At 37.6% G+C, this 24,641-nt stretch overlaps 1 protein-coding gene across 1 annotated transcript in view; it reads right to left on the reverse strand.

Annotated features, from left to right (window-relative positions):
- Positions 1 to 1,245: 1,245 nt before the first annotated feature.
- The window catches only part of LOC107099311 (SH3 and PX domain-containing protein 2A-like), a gene marked incomplete at its 3' end in the record, with an annotated part of 98,110 nt that continues 74,714 nt past the window's right edge, over positions 1,246 to 24,641 (reverse strand). Inside the window, exons 5-6 of the mRNA XM_015397368.1 lie at positions 24,043 to 24,134; positions 1,246 to 1,271 (exon numbers count right to left, since the gene is read on the reverse strand). Of these exons, the coding sequence (XP_015252854.1) occupies positions 1,246 to 1,271; positions 24,043 to 24,134 (118 nt within the window). The remainder of the gene's footprint in view (positions 1,272 to 24,042; positions 24,135 to 24,641) is intronic.

A 24,641-nucleotide genomic window follows, 5' to 3' on the forward strand; every position in this document is an offset into this window, starting at 1 on the left:
TCCTTATATGGTGAATATTAATACTATTTTAATTTGTTTAATGCTTAAAAGCAGCAAATAAATTCATTTTATTTTATAAAGAGTAAAATTGTTGTCTTCTTTCCTACCTCTGCCTATGAAGGAACAAAAGCCTCTCAAATCTAATAAATATCATGTTTATTAAATGTAATGAATAATTTATTTAAAGGCACAATGCAGACTTTGTACCTAAAGAGTTGACACATTTAAGTTATTTTAAATTATTCCTCAGGCCAATATATCGTGCTTGACACTATCAATACTGCAAGCTCAAGTTGGTAGAAGATGCACCGTCATTGGCCAGGTCATGTGACCTGGAATAACGCATTATGGCTGCAGGAATATAGCCATGGAGGTAAGTCTTGTTCTAGACTATTTTCCGCCTGCCTCGACTACAGGTTATGTCTGCAGGAAGGAAAAAATGTAAACCTTCTGAGGAGGCTAACAAGAGAAAACGTGAAAGGGATCGTTCACGAGGAAAAACAAGAGTCTATCTTGGAAAGGAGTCTATTCGTTGGTGCAGCCTGAAAAAATAAGCCGGGAATAAAACCGATTGTCTTTTCTCACCATTATTATTAGACTGAGAAGTTAAAACTTTGCTCCTAGTATACAGGCATATATCTTTGTTATTATTTTACGATGATTAATAGAAGAAACATAGGAGCAGTTACAGGTCTAGAGCCCCCTAGTGGCCAAAAGTTACACAATCTGCCTTTAAATATATTTAGTAATAAAAGACATCTTTCCATACATATTCAATGTGTCAAAACCTCTTTAAAATCATCAATATTAAATGAAAGCGCTGTTAGATAAACATTAATGTTAATTGACAAAAAATTATAATATTTTTCTTACAATGACTTAACAACATTTTATATTACATATTCAATAACTTATCATTATCTGCCTTAATAATCTTTAACAAAACTAGTTCACTTTGACAGATATAACCGCTGAGTGATTTTTTTTTCTTTCACATCTTTTATGTTTTTGTTGCTTAATAACCCTGAACTTTACAGTCTTGGGTCCAAAAGGCGACTGGCAACGTTAATGGCCCACCCCACAACAAAACAGAGAGTTTGTCCCCCAGTGGGGCTGTACATAAACCACAGACTGACACAGACATGGACAGCACACTCGTCATGCAGCATCAGAGAAAAAAAAATACTCCAAGAGCAACAGAAAGAGAAAGAAGCAAATATGATTGAAGAAAAGCAGGTGACTTACCGGACTTGCGCTTGGAGCCATAGTCCCTGAGGGAGAAGCAACACAAGAGGGACATGGTTACTGACAGAGGATGCTACTGTCCCCAACAAAACATTCAGTCAACACACGTGCATCCTGACGCTGCGGCTCGGCTTCTGTGGGCTTTAAAACGCATGTGTTTGAAGGAGGAAAAGCAGGAGTCAGGGAGGAGGGAGGATTTGGCCAGCTGCCTGTACTCTCTGCAACAGACACAAATAAGTCATGTGACTCCAGACCAGCACCACCGTCTAATTTCCCTCCTCCCTGTATTCCCCCTTCGCCCTGTTAGAGGCAAAGACACATTTGAAGGAAGGAGGATCAGTTTAAGATGCTTTTCTTAATGGCTTCTAATGGGATTATGGCACAAGTCTGAGCTATAGATCACAGACTGACGCAGACCTGATGTACGTGAGACTTCTGTCGAGAACAACGCTGGAATATATTTAGAAAAAGATGGGGGAAAAAAGAAGAGTTCATATGAGGAGTTATAGGAATACAGTAAAGAGTAAATCTGTTCATCGGTGTTCAGTGTATTCCTCAAAGTCAGCCAATTATTTAGGTTAGACCTGCCAATGTCATCCGTGCCGCAGTTTCTCAGAGGAAACAGTAGACATCAGCAGAACGATGCTGCAGTAGAACTTAAGCGGGACTTTTTCCTTCTTCAAACAGAAAGACTCAAGTTTTAATAATTAATAGGTAACATAATATGTAAGCATTAGTTTCAGAACCAGCTGCTGTTAGTCATTTTGAACATAATGGTGTCATTAGTTGATCAGTTGACAGTCCTACCAGATTTTTTTATTCATTTTGCTCTGAACTTGGGCTGTTTTTCCACTTGGCTTCAGTTCAGTACCTGAACTCCAATAGGTTTAGCCGACCTATGAATCATTAGGCATAAAACGTCTCCCTATATCTAGGCACAGTAGAGGCTTTTAAAGGAAATAAAACAACATTTCTTTCTTATTTGTGGACTATCTAGTATTGTGACATTCTCTCTTTGATTGCAGGACAGAGCGTAGATCTGGATATTTTTGAAAGTAGTTCCATTTTGTTGTCCTTTGCTTTGTGATAGTAAAGAAAAACGCATTCAGTTAACAGGGTAACCTCAGGGCAAACCTTCGACCTGTATCTAATGAATGAGATGTAGCAGAAATGTTCCTTCTGTGGGGACAATTGGTTCTACCTTGGAGAAAAACATAGAGCTTTTTAGCCATTATGAGTTGATGAGAGAAGACTTTTGTTCCTCTGCAATACAAAACATGAATTTAAAAGGTACCTATAAACAAGTTTGAATAGGTTTATAGACTATCTACAACAGGTTAATTACAAGAAAATTATTACAGAAAATTATTACATTATTACAGAATGAGCTGTTTTAATGCTCTGTCACTTTTATGCAAATACACATGTAAAAATGGCAACAAAACAGATGCACAAAGGTGCAATCATACATAAAACACAGAGTCACACCCAGAAACAGAAGAGAGGGGTTTCAGGGTCACATTTCTGTAGTTAAACTGTCCTTTTATATCTTCTCAACTGCCCCTCTGTCTGTGAGTGCTCCGTTTTTTATAAAAGGGTTGGTTTGTGTATTTTGGTAGTTTTAGGTAAGAAGACAAAAGGAATATCTGATTGTTCTTGCATCTCTATGGGTTTTTAAGGGAAATCAGCATCATGCTAATTAGTTGTCTGTCTTTTCTGCAATAGTTAATTGTAAGAGACTTTTAATGTTTTAATCCAAATGTTATAGGTATAGAGCAGGGGTAACCGGTCATTATGATGAATCACTTCAATTTCTTTATTTGAAGCGCACCAATGAAGACAGTTTACATCTTGTCAGATATAAACGGTCAGTTCCAGTTTCCTCTACAGTACCTGAATGAACTTCTCTGAACATAATTTAATGCTTCAAATACAGGCAGCTGAGTTAGGTCAAGCAGACAGCAATGAAGGTAACCGAATATTTTTCCAAAGAATTTGAGGAAGCTTGGACAAACAATGGAAAGTGGATGAAAAATCATGGCTGAATGGTAGGTTTCAAATGCTCCAGTGTCCCTTTGGGATGGTACCCACTAAAGGGCTGTGTGTAATCCCGCAGCAGTGAGTCGCAGTTAGCTTGTCGCAGATATGACGCAGATATTTCTGATTTCTGCCCAGTTTTGAGGCGTGGTCTGCTCTTTGTTATTCCACGCCACAATGCAAGAGGGACAATCATGAACTAGGTAAGTTTTTTGGGTTTCCATGTGTCGGACGACACACAGTTCACCCTTGAGTTTTCCCGAAAGACTGGCCATGGCGCTGCGTGTTTTGGCTTTGGGTGAAAACCAACAGACCGTCGCACAGAGCTACAAACTAGTGTCCTGCACTGTGTCTGGGATAGTGTCCGAGGTGTGCCAGTCATTGTGGACGGCACTATAGCCACAGTTTCTGCCATTAGGTACCAAACAGGAAATACGCATAGTGTAGAGCGGATGTAGAATTGACCAATCATAGGCCTCCTTTCTCTCCTCCCTGTGACGCTGTCTGCTGTCACCTACAATTTTGGGGAGGTGCACCACAGTGTCTGTGGAATGGGCGGGGGGGCATATCTGCGTTAACTGCGACACAAACGCAGACAACCTGGTTTCTGAGTATAAATCAGGCTTAACTCTGCGCAGGATGAGTGGTAAAAAAACGGTGCCCATCGCATAAAGCAATAGAAACGCTGTCTAGTCGGCTAAAGTTAGTAGGCAACTGTGATCTTTCCCATCTGATTTAGCAGAGTAGATATCTCTCATTGGAGCAGTTTTGTTCATAGCTTATCTCACTAACGAGGAACCTAATCTTGTCAGGTATGAAGATGAGTAAATTGAACAGAGCGATTATTGCAGCATAGGGTAACGCTGTTCCCTGCAGTGCAGTGGGTGGTCAAGGTAATGACCTTTCACTGTGTGAGTTTAATGAATCCCTCCTCGAGTGTCTCCATGACTCTACTCTGGCTAATAAAGAGCCACGCTTTCACAGATAGATGTAGGCCAACAACAGAGAAATATCAGCGTCTGCTTTAAGCAGCCGCAGACAGAGATTCATGGTGCCACTGTGCCGTTTTCTCTGAACCCTTGTGATCCGATGCATCCATCTCTCTGTGACTGGCTTCTGCAAATGAATGAAGCGTTTATACTGACTTCTTGTGCTAGCAACTGCTTTACTGTAACTGAGGAAGGACAGGAGCCCATGTATCATCCCATGCATCTAAAGTCAGGAAAGAACTTCTAAAACACAAGGAATAAAATGTCTTTCATCCAGAGGGCAACACCTTAAAGTAGAGCACAATACGCTGCACTTTAAATGGGTCTAGGTGGAAAGTATGCTCAGGACAGAGACGCTGTTAGACATAGCAGTGTACAGTATCTGCCGGAATGGCTGATCTTTTAAGCCAACTTACCAAAATTTACTATATATGCAAGACAATCATCAAATTACCAAGTACTCTTTGCACGGTTGTCCAGTTAATAACTGTATAAAAAAAATACACAAGTCGTAATTTATTTTCATTGTTACATTGAAGTAGTTAAAAAAAGTTCCTGTTTAGTTTGCTCCAAACCAACAACAATATTTCTATTCGGTAAATTTCATAATTCAGGGTTTATACAGAAATGAGTAACTAAAAATTATTTTTAATGCTCTTTTAATGACTCTCATATAAATATACATATCTATATATATATATATATCTAGATATATATATATATATATATATACATATATATATAAAACACAGCAAAATCCTTCGTCATCTATACCGTCAACAGGCTGCAACCATGTCCCAAGTTCCTCGTTTTCCAGCCACTTTTGTTTAAATTTGCATTTTCCCCATTCTTTAGCTTTTTCTCCGCCTCGAGCTGATTTTCCGAGGGTAAGACTTTACGATCAACTGGAAGCAGTTCCACGCAAAAATCTTTTTTCTTTTTTCGAGTTTTTTACAGCACTCGTGGCTCGTTTTATGGACAGTAGGCTAACAGGAAAGGGGGTATAAGAGAGGGGGAGAGACATGCGGGAAAGGACCACAGGCCGGATACGAACCCGGGTCGCCCGCTTCTAGGACTGAGGCCTCCGTAGATTGGTCGTGCGCGCTAACTACTGCCCTTTTCTGATATATCAGATGAAAATAAAGCATTTTAAATGCCACAATAATCACATTTAATACATTTTTATGCCAACTAAGGTTTTCATTTAAAAAATAATAAGTTAATGACTTTTAATGATTTTTAATGATTTTTAATGACCTATGGAAACCCTGTAATTAGACGGAGAATGCAATTGCTCGCCATAATACTTTGAAACTGTATGACTTGAGTCAAATGGGTTTCCTTCCACTATGTACTTTCAATATTCATTTAGCTTTATGTCCCATTCCTTTGACAGAACTGGTGTAACTGGGCCAGACTTGTACGTCACCTCGCCACACATACTTTCTCAGCTCTGCACACAAATTTTTCAGGGACTGAGTTCATGTCTGATTCTAAGGAGAGTAAATTGTAGTTCTTATCTCCAGCTCCTATCCCTTCAGCTTTCATTTGGTCAACAGTTCTGCTTTGGTTCAAGTGTCCAAACCAATTTACACCATTTAGATCAACCAAACGTGTTTTGACAAAGGCACTGAAAGGTAAGTGAAAAAGATTCAAACTCAAAACCAAAGAACAAAAAACATATTTTTCCTCATGACTCACTGTACTGTACTTTTGCTGTATTCTTCTTGCATAAATATCATATAGAACACAGTTGGTTCTTGAAAATCAGCCCTTTAACCCCCATTTAAAAAACCGTTTTATTGGTAAAGGCCTCTGATCTTACTCCACTACCTCTAGTGGTAGAAAAAAGTATAACAATAACAAACATTTATTCAAATGTTTTTGATTTGCCTTTCATGAAAAACAAAATAAACTGTAAAAATGATTAAAAATATTAAAATTTTGTGTATTTTCTTTTAAAATAAATTCACATTCTAAAGTTATTATTATTAAGCAATAATTTGTCCGACTTAAATTAGTCCGATTTTTTTATCCTCTGCCTCTAGGGCTTCCGTAGGCCTTTCAGCGGACACTGCAATTCGCCGATCAGATACCTGGATCGGATATCAGCTTTTATATTTACTAATGAGCTGGATCGGATATCGTGATTCGATATCAGATATTGGAGATCCAATCCTGATCACTTGTATAAAGAATGTTTACATCTGGTTTAATGTGTAGCCATTTTTTAACAATGTTTATGTCAGGGCTAAATTTATATGGCAAGATATATGATTAATTAATTCAACAGTTGTATGAGATTGGTATCAGATATCGGCTGATACACTCAGCACAAATATCGTTAATAAGTGGGATCTGCAAAAAATAATTGGTGCATCTCTACATTGCAAAACATTGAGTTTGTTGTTGTTAAGCTAATTTCTAACTAAACGGGGATATGATTAACGTTGTCAATTTGGAAGGCCAGTTTCTCTCCAAAGCTTTTTCATTTCTGGCTGATATCCTGAAATGTTGCTTCAATGTTTTCAGTTGTTCTTCTTTTTCCATTATGTACAGTGCAGCAGTCCCTCCCACAGCAAAACACCCACACATATGATGATATGATGACTTTTCAGCTGAAGAGGTGATCTCAGATTTGTTACTACTCAATTGTCATTTAACTGCATTATGATAAAACCCTCAAATTTCTTTATTCTGAGCTGTTAGAGAACAAAACCTAGCTCATTTGAAAACTCTAATCAGTTTTTTTGTTGTTTTTTTTCCCTCTTGTCTTTACTGCTCATGTCACTTTTTATCACCTTCTTAAAAATGTTTAAGGTAAGAAAAAAAGATGTTTTCTGTGCTGATTTTGTTTTCTTTGTCGAAACTACAACCCCAAATCTGGGTTCAAAAGTGATCTAAATAACTCATTCATTTAGTAAAAACAATAGATCTACAATTAAAGGAATGCATTTGGATGGTTATCTAAGCTGCTGATATCTAGCTCTATATCAGGTCACAGCTTAGTGGTTAAAGATGGCTTTTTCTCCCCATTTAATATTAGATAATTGTCGGGAAGATGTCAGACCACTGAGAGGGAAAACAGGGGACGTTGGGAGGATGAAAAGTGGAGGAAGAAATAGATTGTCCAGTTTAACCCACATCCCTAAAGCTGAAATCAAACTCGTCCCCTGGGAGCTGAGTGATCAGCTCTGACTGTCAGCTCTCCTCCAGCATCCTCTGAAGGGGTGAAGAGGAAGATGACTGCAGGGCAAGCCAGCAAGGACAAGGGAGAGAGATTAGTTCTACTGTATGTGTCAAACAAATACTTTTTATGTAGCCATTAAAATACGTTTTTTTGGTTCTGGTAAAAGTTGTTTTTTAAAGGAATAACTTCTGCAGTTATCCAGCTAAAGAAACAATGATTATTAAATCAGCAAAAACTATAAATAGCAACATCCCAAGGTAAACCATGTGGTCTTATTATCTGTTTAGTAGACGTACATATGTCAGATATGCTCAGAAAACAAATAAGGATTAAAGCTACAGTGTGTAATTTTCAGCGACATCTTATGTCCAGACTGCAGACCGCAGCAACATGAACATCTCCCCCCCACCGCTTCTCCCCCCCAACAATACGGCGAGCGTTACGGGACAAAATGTCTTCCACGACGTCCGCATCACCTACCTTCTCAAGTGATGAGGTTTGTTTACACAGATAATTTTACAGATAGTATTTCATTAGTCTGTGTAGGGTATAGATTTCATGTAGACTTAAACAACTTGCCGTAGTTACTTTCGAGCGTAATGGGTGATCTAACAATCGCTAGTTTGTTGGCTCTGCGTTGCCGTAGCGCAAAGATGTCTGCCTCCATGGCTGCGAGACCCGCTCCTATGTAATTATAAATAACGAATTCTAAGGCAACGCAAATATTAAGGTTAAGAGGCTGAGTTCGTAGATGATGATAAATAACATAGTTATGTATAATATATTACATTTCTGACTGTATATCCCTGTAATTATTACACACTGTAGCTTTAAGACATTTTTAGCAAACATAAGCTTTTACTCTTTGCAAACAAGTCCTCTATATCTGAGACTCCTTAGCAAAAAAAACGCTGAGACTTACTCACCGGGATCAGATGAACGAGGACGTGTAAAGAATAAAAAAAAAAACACATGATGCAAAGGCTGAGGCAGGTCAACAATGAGCTTGATTACAGCCTCATAAGCAAGCAGAATTCAACACTTTATATTAAAGGAAGCCTTTTAAAAAACACAACAGGGTGCAAGCAGTTAAATAACAAATCATGCACAGATACCAGCTGTGGCACCATTTTTGATTATCTACTTTTACAATCCACCTAATTTCGCAATATCATTCCTGGCAATAGTTTCTAAGTAAATCCTTGATTTTAAATCAAAATTTGCAAATATTCCAAAATGAAAGGGTGCAGAATGTGTTTGTGTTAAATAATTTGAAACTTCTTGGATATAGAGGGGAAAGGGTTGCATACATTTTTAATGTTGCGTTCATATTGAGCGGGATTTGAGAAGCTTTTTGAGGCAAACCTGAAGAAATATAGTCAATTAGACTCTACTGAAGCGCTGCGGTGCACAAACTCTGGGGTTCCAAAAGTCTTATTCAATCTTTATGTTAAAACGTAGCTCTTCCTTTCTACTATCTCCATGTGCTTTATAGAAGAATATTTGACGCCACCTGTTGGTCTTCTTGGATAGCCTTTTACCATCTGCCATCCAATGCAAAGTAGGATCAGGTGACCCTAATGTTTCCAGTATATCTAATGCCTTTAAAAAATGATGTTGTTTAGAGCAACACAGATGAGGATCAGTTTGTTGCCTCTTAAATCAACTACCATCACTATTTAATTGCTCATCATTTCCCTGTGTGGTTTATCCATGACTTAAACAGCCTGGGAAATTGGTCTGGGAAGGTGATGGATTTTATGCAGATGAAAACAGCTAATCAATGTTAATTAGCATTTCTGCAGCGTCTGAATGACACTCAGCAGGAACCTTATTAGCAGCTCTGTGAAAAAACAAATACTTCCTGAGATTATCGCCTTAACCTCTCTTTGTCTCTCCCACCTTCTGCTTGAACTCCGGATCCAGCATCATCCCCAGTGTTGTCGTCTCTGGACCTAATCAGCTCAGGAGCCCCACCTTCCCCTTCAGCTGTCACCCCTTGGGTTTGCAGCCATGACAGGAGGAAGGGTCTGTTGTAAGGATTAAACAACTCAGACGCACTTTTAGGAGCGATTCTCCCCTTAATACTTCACACACTTGGATTCTGCTGCCAGAGACGAGACCAACACAACGTAAAAAATAATTTAATGACATTTAATGATTTTTAATGACCTGCGGAAACCCTGTAAATGTTTGTTTTTGTTTAAATTCAGACTTGTATCACATTTTTAATTATTGCGTCTTTTTAATTATGTCAATAAAAGGAAGAGAAAGGCCCCCCCTCAGCTGCAAGATCAGATAGAGTGCTGTCAGAATATCCTAATCTTTATCACTCTCAGAAAACCTGCATTTGTTTATCTACCTTAATACACAAAGGACTTAAAAATTGCTTTTTAGCTTTTTTAGCAGAAATCATGCTTGCATATAATTGAGTCCTTGACATTTTAATGTGCATATTTACTGTCCTGTTTACTGTCCAAAACAAAGGTTAAGGAAATTATTAAGGCTAATGAACTCTTAGCTTCATACAGTGGGTATTTGGGACTTAATTTATAATTTTTTATCGTATGGTGCCTTTTTTCAGCTTTCCTCAGTAAAAACATGAGCCTTCAGAAGCTATATGTGAATTACGCTCATCAAATGTAACTAGGTAGTTTTGCTCAGTTACATTTAGTTGAGAAGAAAAAAGGTACTTTTATGAGTAGCTTTACTGCATTGTACTTTTTAACTTTTCCTGAGTAAAAAATATGATTGTGTGTCACTACTCTAACTTCAGTAAAACATCTGGCTACTCCACAGATCATGAAAACCTTCAGTCAGTAAAGGAAAAGCGTGTTTTAAACTGAATTAGACCTATTTTCGTACTCAAGCTTCACTGGTTTAACTTTGTTTTCTATCTGCTTTAAAGTCGTTTAGAGGTTAGGTGGCACTAAACTACGGACTACGTGGACATTTGAAGTAAAAACGATAACAATCTAGAAATGACACTTTGAAATTTTCTTAATCAAAATAAGGTTTTGAGATGAACTTAACTGTTTTGTCAGTTTTGATTTTTTTTATATTTTTCTTTTTTTTTCATATTTTATATTTTTAACATATCTTTTCAACTTTCTCTTTTTCAAGTTACGTTTTACAGATCATATTCTCTTCACTTCAAGCTTGTTGCAAATGTTTCTAACATCGATGCAGACCAATAGAAACTTTTCTTCACTCCTCACTCCAGAGGAAAGCCCGCCCCCAGAAGTGAAGAGAACGGCATCTGTCTAATACGATTTAAAAACAAAGCAATTTGTTAAAAAAATCAGTCTGGAAAATAAATACAATTCCAAAATATACAACCTATAAACAAAGTTGGAAAAAAATCAAGGTGAAAAACATTAAGATAAAATTTGTGGATAAAAAAAACGATTAAAATTAAATCTGAAAAACATAAAATTTACTCTCAAAACCCTTCTTTCATTATGATGTTTTTTTCTGGATTGCATATTGTTTTAAATTTCTATTTACAAAATGTGTATTTTATTTTCAGCATTAATGGAACCAAAATCAAGCAACTTACACGGTTCTAACATGTCTACATAAAATACTGTGAGTATGAATTTTGGAACATTAGCGAAAAATGTATAAAAGGTATGTTTTGAAAAGGGTTTCCGCCACCCAATGTTCTGAATATGTTATTACTGTATAATATATATTTATTTATTTTATCTTAGTCTTTGAAACACCAAAATTTGCTCATAAATGTATATATACTGATAAATGTATATATACTGTACACCTTTTTTTTAAATATAAAACCAGATGTTGTGAAGATGAATAGCAAGCAGAATAATCTCTGCTGTATTTGAACATTTTTAACCAAACACTATATTCCCGGTTGGCTATCTTGGACTTTTACTTGAGTAAAAACACAAATGAATAATGAAATATTGCTATTCTAACTTGAGTAAAGTTCTTTATGTCAAATGCATTAGTCTAAAAATTAATTCAACTACATTAAAACAAATTTTAACGGTTTAAAATTGAAGTCCTTCAATTTAAATATTAATTTTGTTGCATTTAAAATTCCATTTATCTTTTTTTTTCGGTTCAATAATTGAACTTTGGTTGAAATGTTGAAAAGTTTCCTTGTGTCAATCAATCGGCTCCTTAAACCTCAGACTAATCAAACACAGATTCATGGATTGACATTGAGTGACCTGACCATGCAGCTTCCTTCTCCTTCTGCAAACATCACAGCCAGAAGCAAATAAAATGACCAAATGTATCTCTCGCATCACAAACACATTCTAACCTACTCATTCCAGATTGACCCCCAGAAACCCGGCCTCCCCCGCCCCCTCCCCCCTTCACCAGGGGGGAACCCTTCAATTTAAATTGCCTGCATGAAGCTCAAAAGCTAACCAATCAAACGAGTTCTTCACTTATCCCTGTAATAATCTGATAATCATGCAGCCTTTTCTCTCTCCTGCAGGCTCAAACCAAGGTCAGATGCTATTGTTGCTCATGCACAGGGCTGTGAGGGGGCGTGATGACTGATAACATCTCTACACTGAGATATCAGCAGCGGAAATCACAGCGAAAAGCCACGATTAATAAGAAATCTGTCAACATTATGGCTTGGAGAAGACAGACAATTCCTTTTATGTTGATGGTTTTACTCCCAGAGATGGATAAAACCGTGGTTCATACATATCAGCTTGATCATAACGATGCAAATGGTGCAATAAAATCACCCGGCTCCCAAAAAGGAAGGAATATACTCTGGAGGAGGGAATAAGTGGATACAGTTGGAGAGAGTTTAAATGCAATCTGAACATGAGAAAAGAAGTGCTGCCATAAAGACACGAGGATGGGAGGAGTTTGCTGGATATGAAATGACAAGCAGGGAGGAGCAGGAACTTCATCTGAAGTGAAAAAAGCTGCTCCATTTGTGCAGACTGCAAGGTATGCCACCATGTGGACAGAGGCTGTAGAGCGGATTAGCCTTAAAGCAAGAAGACGACCAGTATCCTAAAATAAATGGAATTTATCTGTTTTCCTTTACACCAATGTAAGACCAAAGTGAAGATTTCTAAAACACCCTAAAGCAATAATATATTATAGATAATAACATTTCATCCAGGAGTATAACAACATGTCATTGTTTAGTTTTCAAAGTCATCAGTGTCTAAATTGTTGACATCCTGAACAAAACGTTAAAAGCAAATTTATTATTCTTTAAATTGTTTCTCTAATGACAGGGTAAGAACTGGGCCCATAAGACACAATCCACAAGGTTATTTAGGAGACAAGATAGGAAAAAGGTGGTTCCCTCCTACTGCCAGACCTCCAAACATTTGCATAAATGCCACCAGGGAGCATCCTCACAGATCCTTCCTCCCAGCAGCTATAAGACTTTATAACCACCGCTGTTTCCATCCATCCATTTTCTGACACGCTTATCCCTGCTGGGGTCGTGCTGGTGCCCATCTCCAGCTGTCTACAGGCGAGAGGCAGGGTACACCCTCCACAGGTCGCCAGTCCATCGCAGGGCAACACAGAGACAAAAAGGACACACAACCCTTGTTCTTGAATGGTTGCATGATTGGTTCTTTATCAAGTAGAACACACTCACCTCACACACACATGCAGAAAGAGCTGGGCCGGGAATCAAACCCGGGTTTCTTGCTGCAAGGCAGCAGTGCTACCCACTGCCCCACTGAGCAGGCCATCACTGTTTCCAACAACCTTAATAAGTTGTTACATCGATGCTAATTTATGCACAGTTTCTACCTTAGTCAATTAAATAACATGCTGCTGTCATTTTGCACATCACTGATGTTTCTGCTATTTTCAAATATCCATTACTGTAAAAATGTCCATAGCTGTATTTAGGTTATGTATTGGTTATATACTCCCCACACAGTATTTTTTATTGTAAAAACACTTTACAGTATAGTATTTTTATTGTTTATTTTTTTAACTCTTGCCACTTATTCTGTTGTTTTTATACACTTTTTAAGGGCCACATTTGTAGGACTATATTTGCTGTAATGCTTTTGCTGCTATAAACACCACAATTTCCCCATTGGGGGGGGATTTTCTATTTTATTCTATTCTATTTTAATATATTCTCTTAAGCCGGGCATACACTCTGCAGTTTTTGACCTTTTCAGGCCAATTTTCCAGTCGTGTGAAAAAAATTTTCAATCGGGTAGAGTTTCAGCCTCATGGTGCGTTGTGTGTTGTGTATTATACAGGGAGTATTGAGGGGCTATCAGCCTCTCGACCACCTCCCAATCAGGAATCGTAAGTTCGGAAGAAAATCAAACATGTTTGAAATTCAGTCGGATGTCGTAAGGTGGACGTGGGAAAATCCTGCTGTTGAAGCAGAGCTACGAGTCGATTTACCAGAACCTGACACAACCTCATCTCTCGGCGCTGTTGGGAGCTGGAGAAGTACCACCTTCCTCCAGCAGAGTCCGCCGTGGATCCTCCTGAGCCGAGCCTTCGACGCACCTGAGGCTCGTTCCATCATCAGAGGATCCACAGTATAAAAGCTGTCTTCAGACCTTGCCTCGACGCCGCAGTGTTGAATCTAGTTGGTTAGCACCTGAGCCAAAGAACCTTCTGAGAATCTTTTATTGCCCTCTGCGTCCTGCTAGGATTCTAATCCTTTTGTGTCTCTGTTTCCAGGAAACCAGTTTTTCTCTGTGAGCTCTGGATGAGCTTAGACTGCCGAGCCTGCCCTCTGAGCCAAACCCGAAGACTCATCTCTGGATTTCCCATGCAGCTCTGGATTAAGAGCTGGAAACCCAAAGCCAAGGTCTGCGCCATCATCAGAAGTAAGACGCTGAAGCAGTTATTGGACTCTGCTGAAACAAACCTTCTCTGGACCCAACAGCTCCTCTCTCTGAGCTCAAACCGGAACCCTCAAGGTATTAATCTGAACATCACAAACCCAAACCCAATTGCTCTCAAAGCTAACTGCTCTGTTATCTACACAGACTCCAGCGAACCAGTCCCCAGGCCTGAACCAGTTCCAGACAATATTCCATGTGCTTGTGAACAATAAACATTGTTTAAACTTTTACTCCTGTTTCTGTCTCCGTGGTGTTCTGCATAACTGGGTCTCATCAGTGAACCCATCATGACAGGCGCTGAGTCCCATGTGTGGTTTTTGGACGTGCTGTGTGAGCAGGTAGATTGCATCAGAGGTTCGGGCCACAGGGAGCTGTGAACTTTTAAACCCTGCGGTTTTATCATAGTTTGACTCATAACTGGCTTAAAATCACCAGTTGCTTCATTGAGTCTGGAGCAGGATTACTGCTCGACCTTTGGGATTTTCATGGCGAACTTGCTAAGGAAAGTACCGATGGACAGAGGGGACATTGCCACCAGGAGTGTCATCAAACACATGTTTGTTTGGAAATGGGTCTGTAATCTTGGGGAATGTGACCAGATTGTAGAGAGTTATTCACCATGAGAGGACTAAAAGTCAGCCTTCTTTCATGTCTATCACAGTCGCTAACATGTCAAACAGCTGTGGACTGAACAGAAAACAGGTTGAAAGAGAACCCAGGCCTCTGGAGCAGAAGGCAATTCCTCTCTATGGACATGGTGGGGTGTTAGGAGGAAAGATAGCATGTTTATTTTCATGTGGAGGCATTTTTTATTTTTACTTTGTTACAATAAATGGGATTATTTCTTGAAATTCAGCATACTGTATATATTAGACCAATAGGAAGGTTTGGGATTTATTATAACAGATTAATAGTTGATAATGCTACTAAGATGGGTTTGGATGGATTTTAGTGCTTTTATATTCTTTTTTTTTCTGGTTTCTTAATACTAAACTTCATTGAAAAACTAAGATTATAACAAATGTGAAACTGAGAGGAAACTGTTCAAGTTTGAACCCTGATGATAAAATATGCATAACAACCAATAAAATAGACTGAGGTTAAGAGCAGATTTAAATGTTATTGTTTTAAGTTTTATGCAAGATGAGTTCCAGCATCAAAACGATGAGAGAACAGCAGGTTTATCCATCACCACCTCCTCCTCACAGATTTCTAGTTCACGACAACAGATTTAAACATTATGACTTTTTCAAATAGTTTTATTCTTAAACACATCTCTGCTTTTGGAACTTCACAATTAAAGTAAAAAGTGTATTTTTGCCCTTAAATTAAATGTTTTAAGTCCCGATACCTTATTTTTTGTTCTACATTTGACACATTAGATCTGTTCCTGCATCCAATGGGAGCAATATTTATATAAGTCTCATCTAAGATACAAATATAAATTTAAATATTTAAAGCCTAGCCTAAAGCAGGCCTGGATGATAAATGAATAAATAAATAAATAAGAATAAAACAGCTTATTTCATCAGAGTGACATCACCTCTGGGATGCAGTACCTTCTTCTGTCAACAGGAGTCAACATTGTACAAACAGAAAAAGAACCAAGAGGCCTTTATTCCTTTATTCTGAGTGTACAATGTTCATGTCATCTTAGTGGTTTTTTTTTTTTAAGATATTCAATCTCCTTCCAGGCACAACTAGACCAAAAGGCAACTGACTTCATCTACTCGCTTCCTGACTTAAGAGAAATCAGGAGGAGGACAGACCATCCCCCCCTCCACTGTTCTTGACCGCCTCGTGTCCCCAGAGGGCCGTCTGTCCCTCTCTTCCTTCCTCGTTTTTCAGGAAGTGATATAGTGCACACATTTCCTCCCCCCCGTCACGGCCGCTAAATCCATCACACCCGTAAACCGGCTGGCCCTCCCAGAACTATTACCGTAGCCAGCCGGCCTCAGCTGCTCCCTGTTAGTCAGACTGTATCAGCATAGAGGAGCACAAGTGAGTCAGACACTGCATCTAGGCGAATGATTGGCTGGAGAGAGGGGGAATAACCTGAAAACAGTCGACAAGCAGAATCAATTCAGGTCCTTAAAGACAGAATTACCCCTTTGGGTTTGAATGTTTATAAAATGGGACAAAAAAGAAAACAAACAAATCGATGAATGATCCCCCCTACAAATAAATAACAAGACTTCTCAGAGGCTACACGCTCCTCCTCCCACTAACATGCTTTAAGTGTTTAAACCGACTGAAGACGTGGTGTTCACCACTTACAACGTCTCTGGTGAATGCAACTCATCCTAAAAGCTCATCCATTAAGGTTTAGAGAGTCTGTCGCCTCGTTACTAACAGAAAATAAGGAGGGGGGGGGTGGAGTGGAAGAAAGGGGTGAAGATGACCGTGGCAAAACAGAACTGGTTCTGCACTGCAATACATTGAAATCTAATTTTCCTCTTGAACTGAGGAGCTAAGTGAGACACTTTGCCAGTGAAACAAGAAAACTTACATTTAAAATGAGAAAAAAACAAACAATTGCATTGTCATATTTCAAGTGCATATTATTTAATTATCTTATTCTAAGAGTAAAAATACTCAGTCCATTGGCAAATACTGTTATCTACCTATTTAAATTAACAGTAAATAAATGTAATTTAATACTTTTTACGTAATAAATTTGTACTTGTTTCTACATATTTTTTTGCAGTGTTAAGTGTCTCTGCAGAGTAAGCTGGACCAAAGAAAAGGACCAGTTTCAACAAAAGACCAACAATTTACTACATTTTCCAATTACTTTGATCTAAGGGACAACATACCCCACTTTTTTAGCTAAAAGCTGTTAAAATTGATGTCTTATGGTGGTGTCTATATCATTATTTTCACAATTTGCTGCTTATTAAGTCTTGGATGTGATGTGATTTAGGAAATCTGACGTCAGCAGCAGAACCCATGGTTCGCTTGGGGACCGATATCATAAATAATTTTTGTTTTAATAGAAAATGAAAATAAATCATGGTTTTCTGAAAATCAATGCAGGTCAAGAGTGATGAGAAAGTGTTTTGTAAAATGAAATAACAGAATGCTGCTCTGAGAACTCAATCTAAAAACCAAAAATTGGGGGAAAAAAACTCGAAAAAATATAAGAGAATAAAGCGAATAAAAAAAAAAATTAAAATATGACAATTATTATGAAAATAAAACAGCAAAGTTACTCTCAGATTTTTTTATTAAAAAGTTTTTTTTAACATTTTTAACTGAATTTAAAGGGTTAAAGTCTGATTTCTTGGGGGAGTTTTATTTCTGTAAACTTCCATTTACAAAATGTTTTCCTTGTTTGCAACAAAAATAGAAAGAAGTCTGTCCATAATCTCACATTTTCTTTGATGAATTTCTGTGTCGTCATGGTAATATAAGGCTGCCTGAGGTTCTCTATGTAATGTGTCTGATCAATCCTGTATAAAGTGAATTAAAAGGATTAAGAAAATGTCATGGATGAAACAGTTTTAACTATAAATTTAGTTTTTTGTTTTGTTTTTTATTAAACAAAGAGTTCTGTAGGCGCTGCTTTGGCCAAATTATAACTAGAAATATTAACTGAAAGGTTTCATGGCCATAAAGCCAATAAAAGCTTTTCCATCCAGTAAAGGATGAGAATAAATGGTGATGGAGCATTTATTTTTAATACATTGAAAATATGTTGGAATTATAAATATTAATCTGAAGACAAAGCATGCCTGTAGATTTCCTTTTTTAATTAACAATCTAATATTAGTCAGTCCTGAATATTTATTTCAATATCTATTCTTTATGTTGAAAAATCAACATGGAATGAAGCTAAAGGCTCAAAATCTAAAACATGTCATTTAGCTTTTACATGCATGTCATATTCATCATCATTGTAAAAAAAAAAAAATATATATATATATATATATATATATATATATATATATATATATATATATATATATAGCTTATAAAATATATAGGGAGTTATGTCTTTGTTTTAATTTTCCTCTTGATTTTTGCCTCTAGTTATTCATATATATATATATGAATACATAATATATACATAATCTTTTAAAATGCGTAATGTTAAAAAAACAGTGAGCAAGTAATATTTTTATGTTACTTGCAGGAATTTAAAGCTAAATGTCTATTTTCTGGAATACAGTGAACTAGTGAGAGCTAATGATTTTATATCTGGGGTGATTTGCTCTATTTCTTAGTTTTAGTTAGGATATGGGCAGCAGCATTCTGGATCAACTGCAGTTGTCTCATCAACTTCTTAAGCAGACAAGTGAATACACCATTACAATAATCAGTTACACTAACGAAAAATAAAAGGGGTTAGTTTTTTAAGGTGCTGCTGAGACATTAGTCATTTAATCTTAAAACGTTCTCTAGTTGATAGAAGACAGATTTTCTTACTGTCCTTTTTTAGCCTCTGAAGGTTCAGGTCAGAGACCATCATTATAGCCAGATTTGGAACCTGATTGGTGGTTTCTAGCTGTAATGAGCTAACTTTTAAATACTTCTCCTTTGGTCCCAAAAGTATTTCCTCAGTTTTGTCTGAAGAGAATGCTGGCATATCCATGCTTTAGCTGCTTCTATGCATTTACCAAGTTCTTGCATGGATGCAGAACGACTTTCTAATTCTTTCTGCATAGTTATGGTGAATTCTGTTGTTATTGGCAGAATGTAGGTATTAAATAGGAGGGGCCCTAAGATGGATCCTTGGAGAACACCATATGTAATTGGTGTTCTCTGGATAAAAGATTAATTATTCCACTAAAAGGCTTCCCTGATGAGGTTATTTACCCGTCATTGGTTCTAACATTATGTCTAATCAGTATACATCGACCTTCTCTATGAGTAAATGCAGGAATTTAATATTTTGTATTATTATTATTACTGCCTCCTTTTTGTTTCCATTGAAAAATGAGGTGGCTTTAAAGTTTGAAAAGATAAACAATTAAATATGTACAGTGATGGATTAACAACGATAAAGACAGCCCACAGACACACACTAAGTACTTTAAATCATCTGATGATCTCATCCCTCCATCCCCTCCATCCCCCGGATACATTTTCATTTAGAAGATGCATCGAGGTGAAAGAACCAAAGAGCCACATCCACTTTAGTCCTTACAGCTTTGGGTTATGACGTCTAACGCACCATTAACTGAGCAGAGTGAGCTCTTCCCCCACACTGAGTAGGTTTCCTTCTAACACAGAGCGAAATGAGAGAAACCAGAGGAGGTTCTGAATCGATTTAGTCAGAATTGGTCCAAACTGCCATTCTCCGTCAGGCTGCAGACCTGACTCAAACCCATTAATACAACCCTGCTCTGTCAGGGTTTCATTTAGCTCTTCTTTGTGTAGAACTTTAAAATCATTATCCCTCGTTTCCGACTACATTTTTCTGTCTATGAAGTAAAAAGGATGAGAATCACTCTGTAAAGTGTAAGTGGTTGTGTGTCTGTCAGAGTTAGGAATTGGGCTCACAGCTGCTGATGGAGATGCTGCACAGGGATTTAAAATGTGGATGAGCTGATTAATGGGAAGTTAGTGGAACGCTGCTTCGTTCTTCGCCCCATTTTTAAGCCCCAGATCATCTTTGGCTACAGCACAGCAAAATATAGAAATGTTTGATTATAATTCGCTTTCTGTGAAGACAACTTTCTTTAATTATTGTTGCAAAAAAAATAAAAAAATAACAGCTAAATTTGGAAAAAAAAAAAAGGAAAAAATTTTCTTATTCAAAAAAGGCTTTAAGAGTAACTTTGATGTTTCTTCATATTTTATTTTTTAAACATTTTTATATTATTTTATAGTGTTAAAGATAGGCCCCTATGTCTGCACCTTGAAGCTTTCTCTCTCCGGTTATTTTCCCTGAAAAGAGATCACTCAGGACAAACTCTTTAAATATTACTTCATAACTTATATGTATTAAATAACCAGGAGACATGACAACAGATTCTGATAGAAATTGTAATCTTACTCAGATCAGAGAAGTTGCTTAGAGTTTACAGAAGGCAGCTGCTCACCTCTGGGCTCACCTCTCAGGAGGTGGCCCCGATAAACTCTTAAAGAGGCATTTCATACATCTCCAGTCTGCCACATGATCTTATTTTACATAATACATGTTAGCAGATGAGTAGACATCCATAGCTCCAGTTCTACAAAATATTACACTTTGCTCTTAGCTGAAGGACACCGCTCTCATTTCATTTCCAAATCTTTGCCACGTACAGAATGAAGATTCTAACTGTATACCCTAACTATAGTGGAAAACCTCAGTTCTGACATGCAACAGGCAGCTTATACTAAGGTGTAATAAACTCACACATCATCAATGATAATTATCCTAAAAATAGTTACAATTTTGACTTTTTATTTTCTCTTTTTAAGATCACATTCTCTTCACTTCATGCCAAATAAAAATGCTCCCATTAACCAATGAAAAAATGTTGCTAACGCCCATCCAGACCAATAGAAATGTGTCTTCACTCCAGAGGGAAGACCGCCCCCAGAACTAAAGAGAAGTGACGTGTAAAATGCAGTTTTAAATAATGCGATTTGCAAAACTCAAGCTGAAAAAGAGATATCTAAAAATGTACAGCAAAATTAGAAAACAGAAAATAGATATATTTTAACCGAGCGTTTTGGGTCCATATTATGAACTATTATGAGAGACGGGCCGGAGTTTTCAGAGGTAACCCCGCTTCCGGTTTTATTTTTTTCTTCTTCTCCTTCTTACACATAACCAAAACTCACAAGCTCCCCCTGCCGTACACCCAGCAAACTTTCGCTCCCCGGCAACAGGGATGGACACAACTTTAACATACAGACACAGAACAGTCTGTTACAATATCAAACAAATTTAAATGAAATCTCAGAAAACAGCCATAGAAGTTCAAAAACATTTTTTTTCCAAGTGTTATTTCTGGATTGCATGGTTTTTTTAGATTTCAGTTTACAAAATATTTAGCAGAAAAGAAATCAATCGATTCCTTTACATTTTTGCAAAATCAATGTGTAGGGAATGAGATCGATTAGTTTTATAGTGACGCGCGTGACGTTCACATTCAAATGAGCAGGAAAGATGCTCTCAAGATGACTTCAAGCCAGACACCTGCAAATATTGCCAATAGGCTGATGGAAGACATTAACAAATGGAGGCTGACCAGCAAACACCCTGTAATGCAGCTCATGCATGTCTGCTGTCTCCCTGCTGAGGCTTCATTTTTTCACTTTTCACAAACAAGTTTGCACTTTATGTTTAATATGACAGGAAAAAAAAAAATACATGAGTGTTTTGAAACTCAGTTGAACCACTTTCATTGTTGTAAAAACAGATCGAATCGAAATTAATCGATTTAGAACTGTATGAATCAAAATCAAATCAATTCAAGACTTTGGTGAAAATACTCAGCCCTATAAAGGACCTGGGTTTATTTTTCATGACCTTCACGACGCTAATTGGAGAAAAGATAATCAGTGTGATGACTTCTAAAAAAGCAGGAGATTTGTTAGTTTGTTTCTCCGTAATCGAGTGCTAACTCGATGCCGGGGTGTCAAGACATCAAAAACTATTTCAGAGTAGTAACCGTAGCTTTAGATCAGTCTACTAAAGGTCATGGCAGCTTTTTTTATTTTTCATTTTGTGCTTGTTTGAGCAGATAAGACCTGAATACCCTGAAAAACACCCAGTTAACAACAAATGCCTCAATATTAACGTATTCTAGAGTCCATTGTGAGGATATTGTTCGGTCCAAATAGTGGTCTAGAAAGCCCTCACAATGAGAGAAACAGATAAAGTTGGATGGAAAATGAGCCACAGGTGGTTCTATGAGCCATTCCCATGGAGATATTGGACGGCGCTTCAGAGGGAAACAATTTTTAGGATACAATGTACTTTAAAACCACCATCTCCTTGTGTTTACAAAGTACAGAGATGGACTATCAGGCAGATTAAATTGGTTTTTGATTGAACTGCTCTTGTAAATTCAAAATTATTTTTAAATCTTATTGTATCATTGTTTAATTTTGTGTTATAAACTCCCTTTGGACTAATTGTGAACACTAACACTTAGTAAAACAGACCTAAACATTACATGTGGTTTTATGTTACATTGATGATGTATATCTGATGCCCATATCAAAAGGATAAACAAAATAAAATAAAACATTTATTAACAAATCAGAAATGGAGCGAACGGCCATGCATGTAGTTCACCCGACCTCGAAGAACAGATGCTAAATGCATTAATGAATCAGTCAGTGCCTGCAAATATCAGCCAATACAAAGTAAATGTCGGTTTAAATTTAGCCTTTTTTGTAACAGGCTACTAAAAATAAAGAAACATAATTATCGATGTCGACTGATTTGAAAGGCTTACATTTTTCAGCTGCGTGGCACGGCCCTAAATGAGGCCGAAAGCTCAACATTCCTGCTAACATACAGACATAACATTACCTTTATAGTGATAAACTAATAATGCACATCACCAGAGCAAAAAAAGTTATAATGTCTTGAAATAAGTGTATTTGTCCTTAATTAGTGCAGATAAATAAGATGGTCTGCCAGCAGAATTAGTTTTTCCCCCTTAAAATAAGATAAATGGATTGTATTCAGTTGTGTCACTAAGATTAACTACAAAGACTAACGGCAGTCCTGATGTTACGCTTTTAAATATTTTATTTATTCATCAAGATTATAGTTCATATTTAGAGTAAAAGACGATACAGCATCTCAAGTTAAGTTAATGACAGGATCCAATCAAGTGGTGTTCTTAAGAAAACTTTTAACCGATCAGACTGGATGATCTGATTGAATAGTTTCTGTGAAGAGCCTTGAGATGACCTGTTGTCCAAATAAACTAAATTGAATTGAAAGTGAAGATGAAAGACATTGATGTATTGAAGATGAGAGAACAGGTGACAAGAGGAACTGCATGGATGCTGAGAGCCTGTAATGGTGCTAATTCTGTAGGCAGAGGTGTTAATAACCTTGAACCATCCTCGCCGATCAGACATGCTTGAATTTATGAGGTCAGGTCGAAATCAGTCAATTAGAGCTAGAAGAGTGGAGCGATGATCTAGCGCATGAAAAACAGTGACAGAGAAGGGTCACATGGAGAGGCCGAGGAGGAGAAACACAGAGGAAAGTAATTAAAACGCAAGAAGAGTGGAGGTAGAACTCGGATCGCCTTGGGTGCATCCATCTCCACGCAGACAGGAACACATAACAAATGAAGGGTGCGATGCCGGCATTTCAGTATCGGAGGGGAGAGCGTGTTCTCTAATTAACAACTACCCAACGGGGGCCATCTCCTGCTGCAAAAACAAGCCAGTCTCCTCCTCTCGTTCTTGTCTCCATCAGCTTCCCTCCCTTTATAATCCGGTGTGAGGTTTTAACATGCAAACCCATTGAGAAGGATCTGATTTGGGAATAGATTTGAAAGCAGGAGGAGATAGAGAGGTAATGAGCTCACAGCAGTCCAGAGGGGAGCTTTGTTGCATGAATGTTCAGGGTAACATGGTGGATTTATGAGCATCATCATGTTTGTTTGCATGTTTGCATCTGCAGGGACAAATCACTGTGCACAGATTCTCTCCCAAAACCACAAACTCAAACTCATTTTCTACTTTGAACACCAAAGAATGCTCCCATCCTATCAAACCTTGTGTGCGTGAATGTGCAGGGATGTTTCTGTGTGCGTTCAACACTCACTCCACTGGGGGGTTGATGTCCTCGGCTTTTGTCTCGAAGAAGTGAAGCACCTCCTCGCTCTGAGAGATGTGAGGAGGGAGTCTCACCAGAGCCTGAAGACAGAAAGAGACGAGCACCATGAGGTCTAACAGAAACAGGGTGGTTCAATAGACAACGTTATGGCCGCTGTACTAAGAGCATACACCGCAAAATTTTAAATCTAAGTCTAGAATAGAAAGTATTCTCCCTTCAGCAGGAAAAGACAATTTGCAAACAAAAATAATGTGATTAACATTATAGAACCACTCCATTAGGAAATTCCCAATGTATCATATTTGATTGTTTTTATAGGAGGAAAAACACCAATTCCTTTGGCATATTATATTATTTACCTGCTAAAATTAATGGCAAATACACTTATTTATGCTTATCTGTGAAGATTCTCAGTCATCCAGGAGAACATGAAACTTGATGACTAAAGAGACAGGACCTTACAGAATAGATCTTACTGATTCTTCCCTTGGACCAACATATTCCACCTTAACAATTTACTTTAACAGTTCATTAGAAATCAGTCAACTCTGGTGGCATTAACCCTTTATAGGGTGAGTTAGTGTTTT

Source organism: Cyprinodon variegatus, unplaced genomic scaffold (assembly GCF_000732505.1).
Source record: "Cyprinodon variegatus isolate N-32 unplaced genomic scaffold, C_variegatus-1.0 Scaffold858, whole genome shotgun sequence".
Classification (NCBI taxonomy): domain Eukaryota; kingdom Metazoa; phylum Chordata; class Actinopteri; order Cyprinodontiformes; family Cyprinodontidae; genus Cyprinodon; species Cyprinodon variegatus.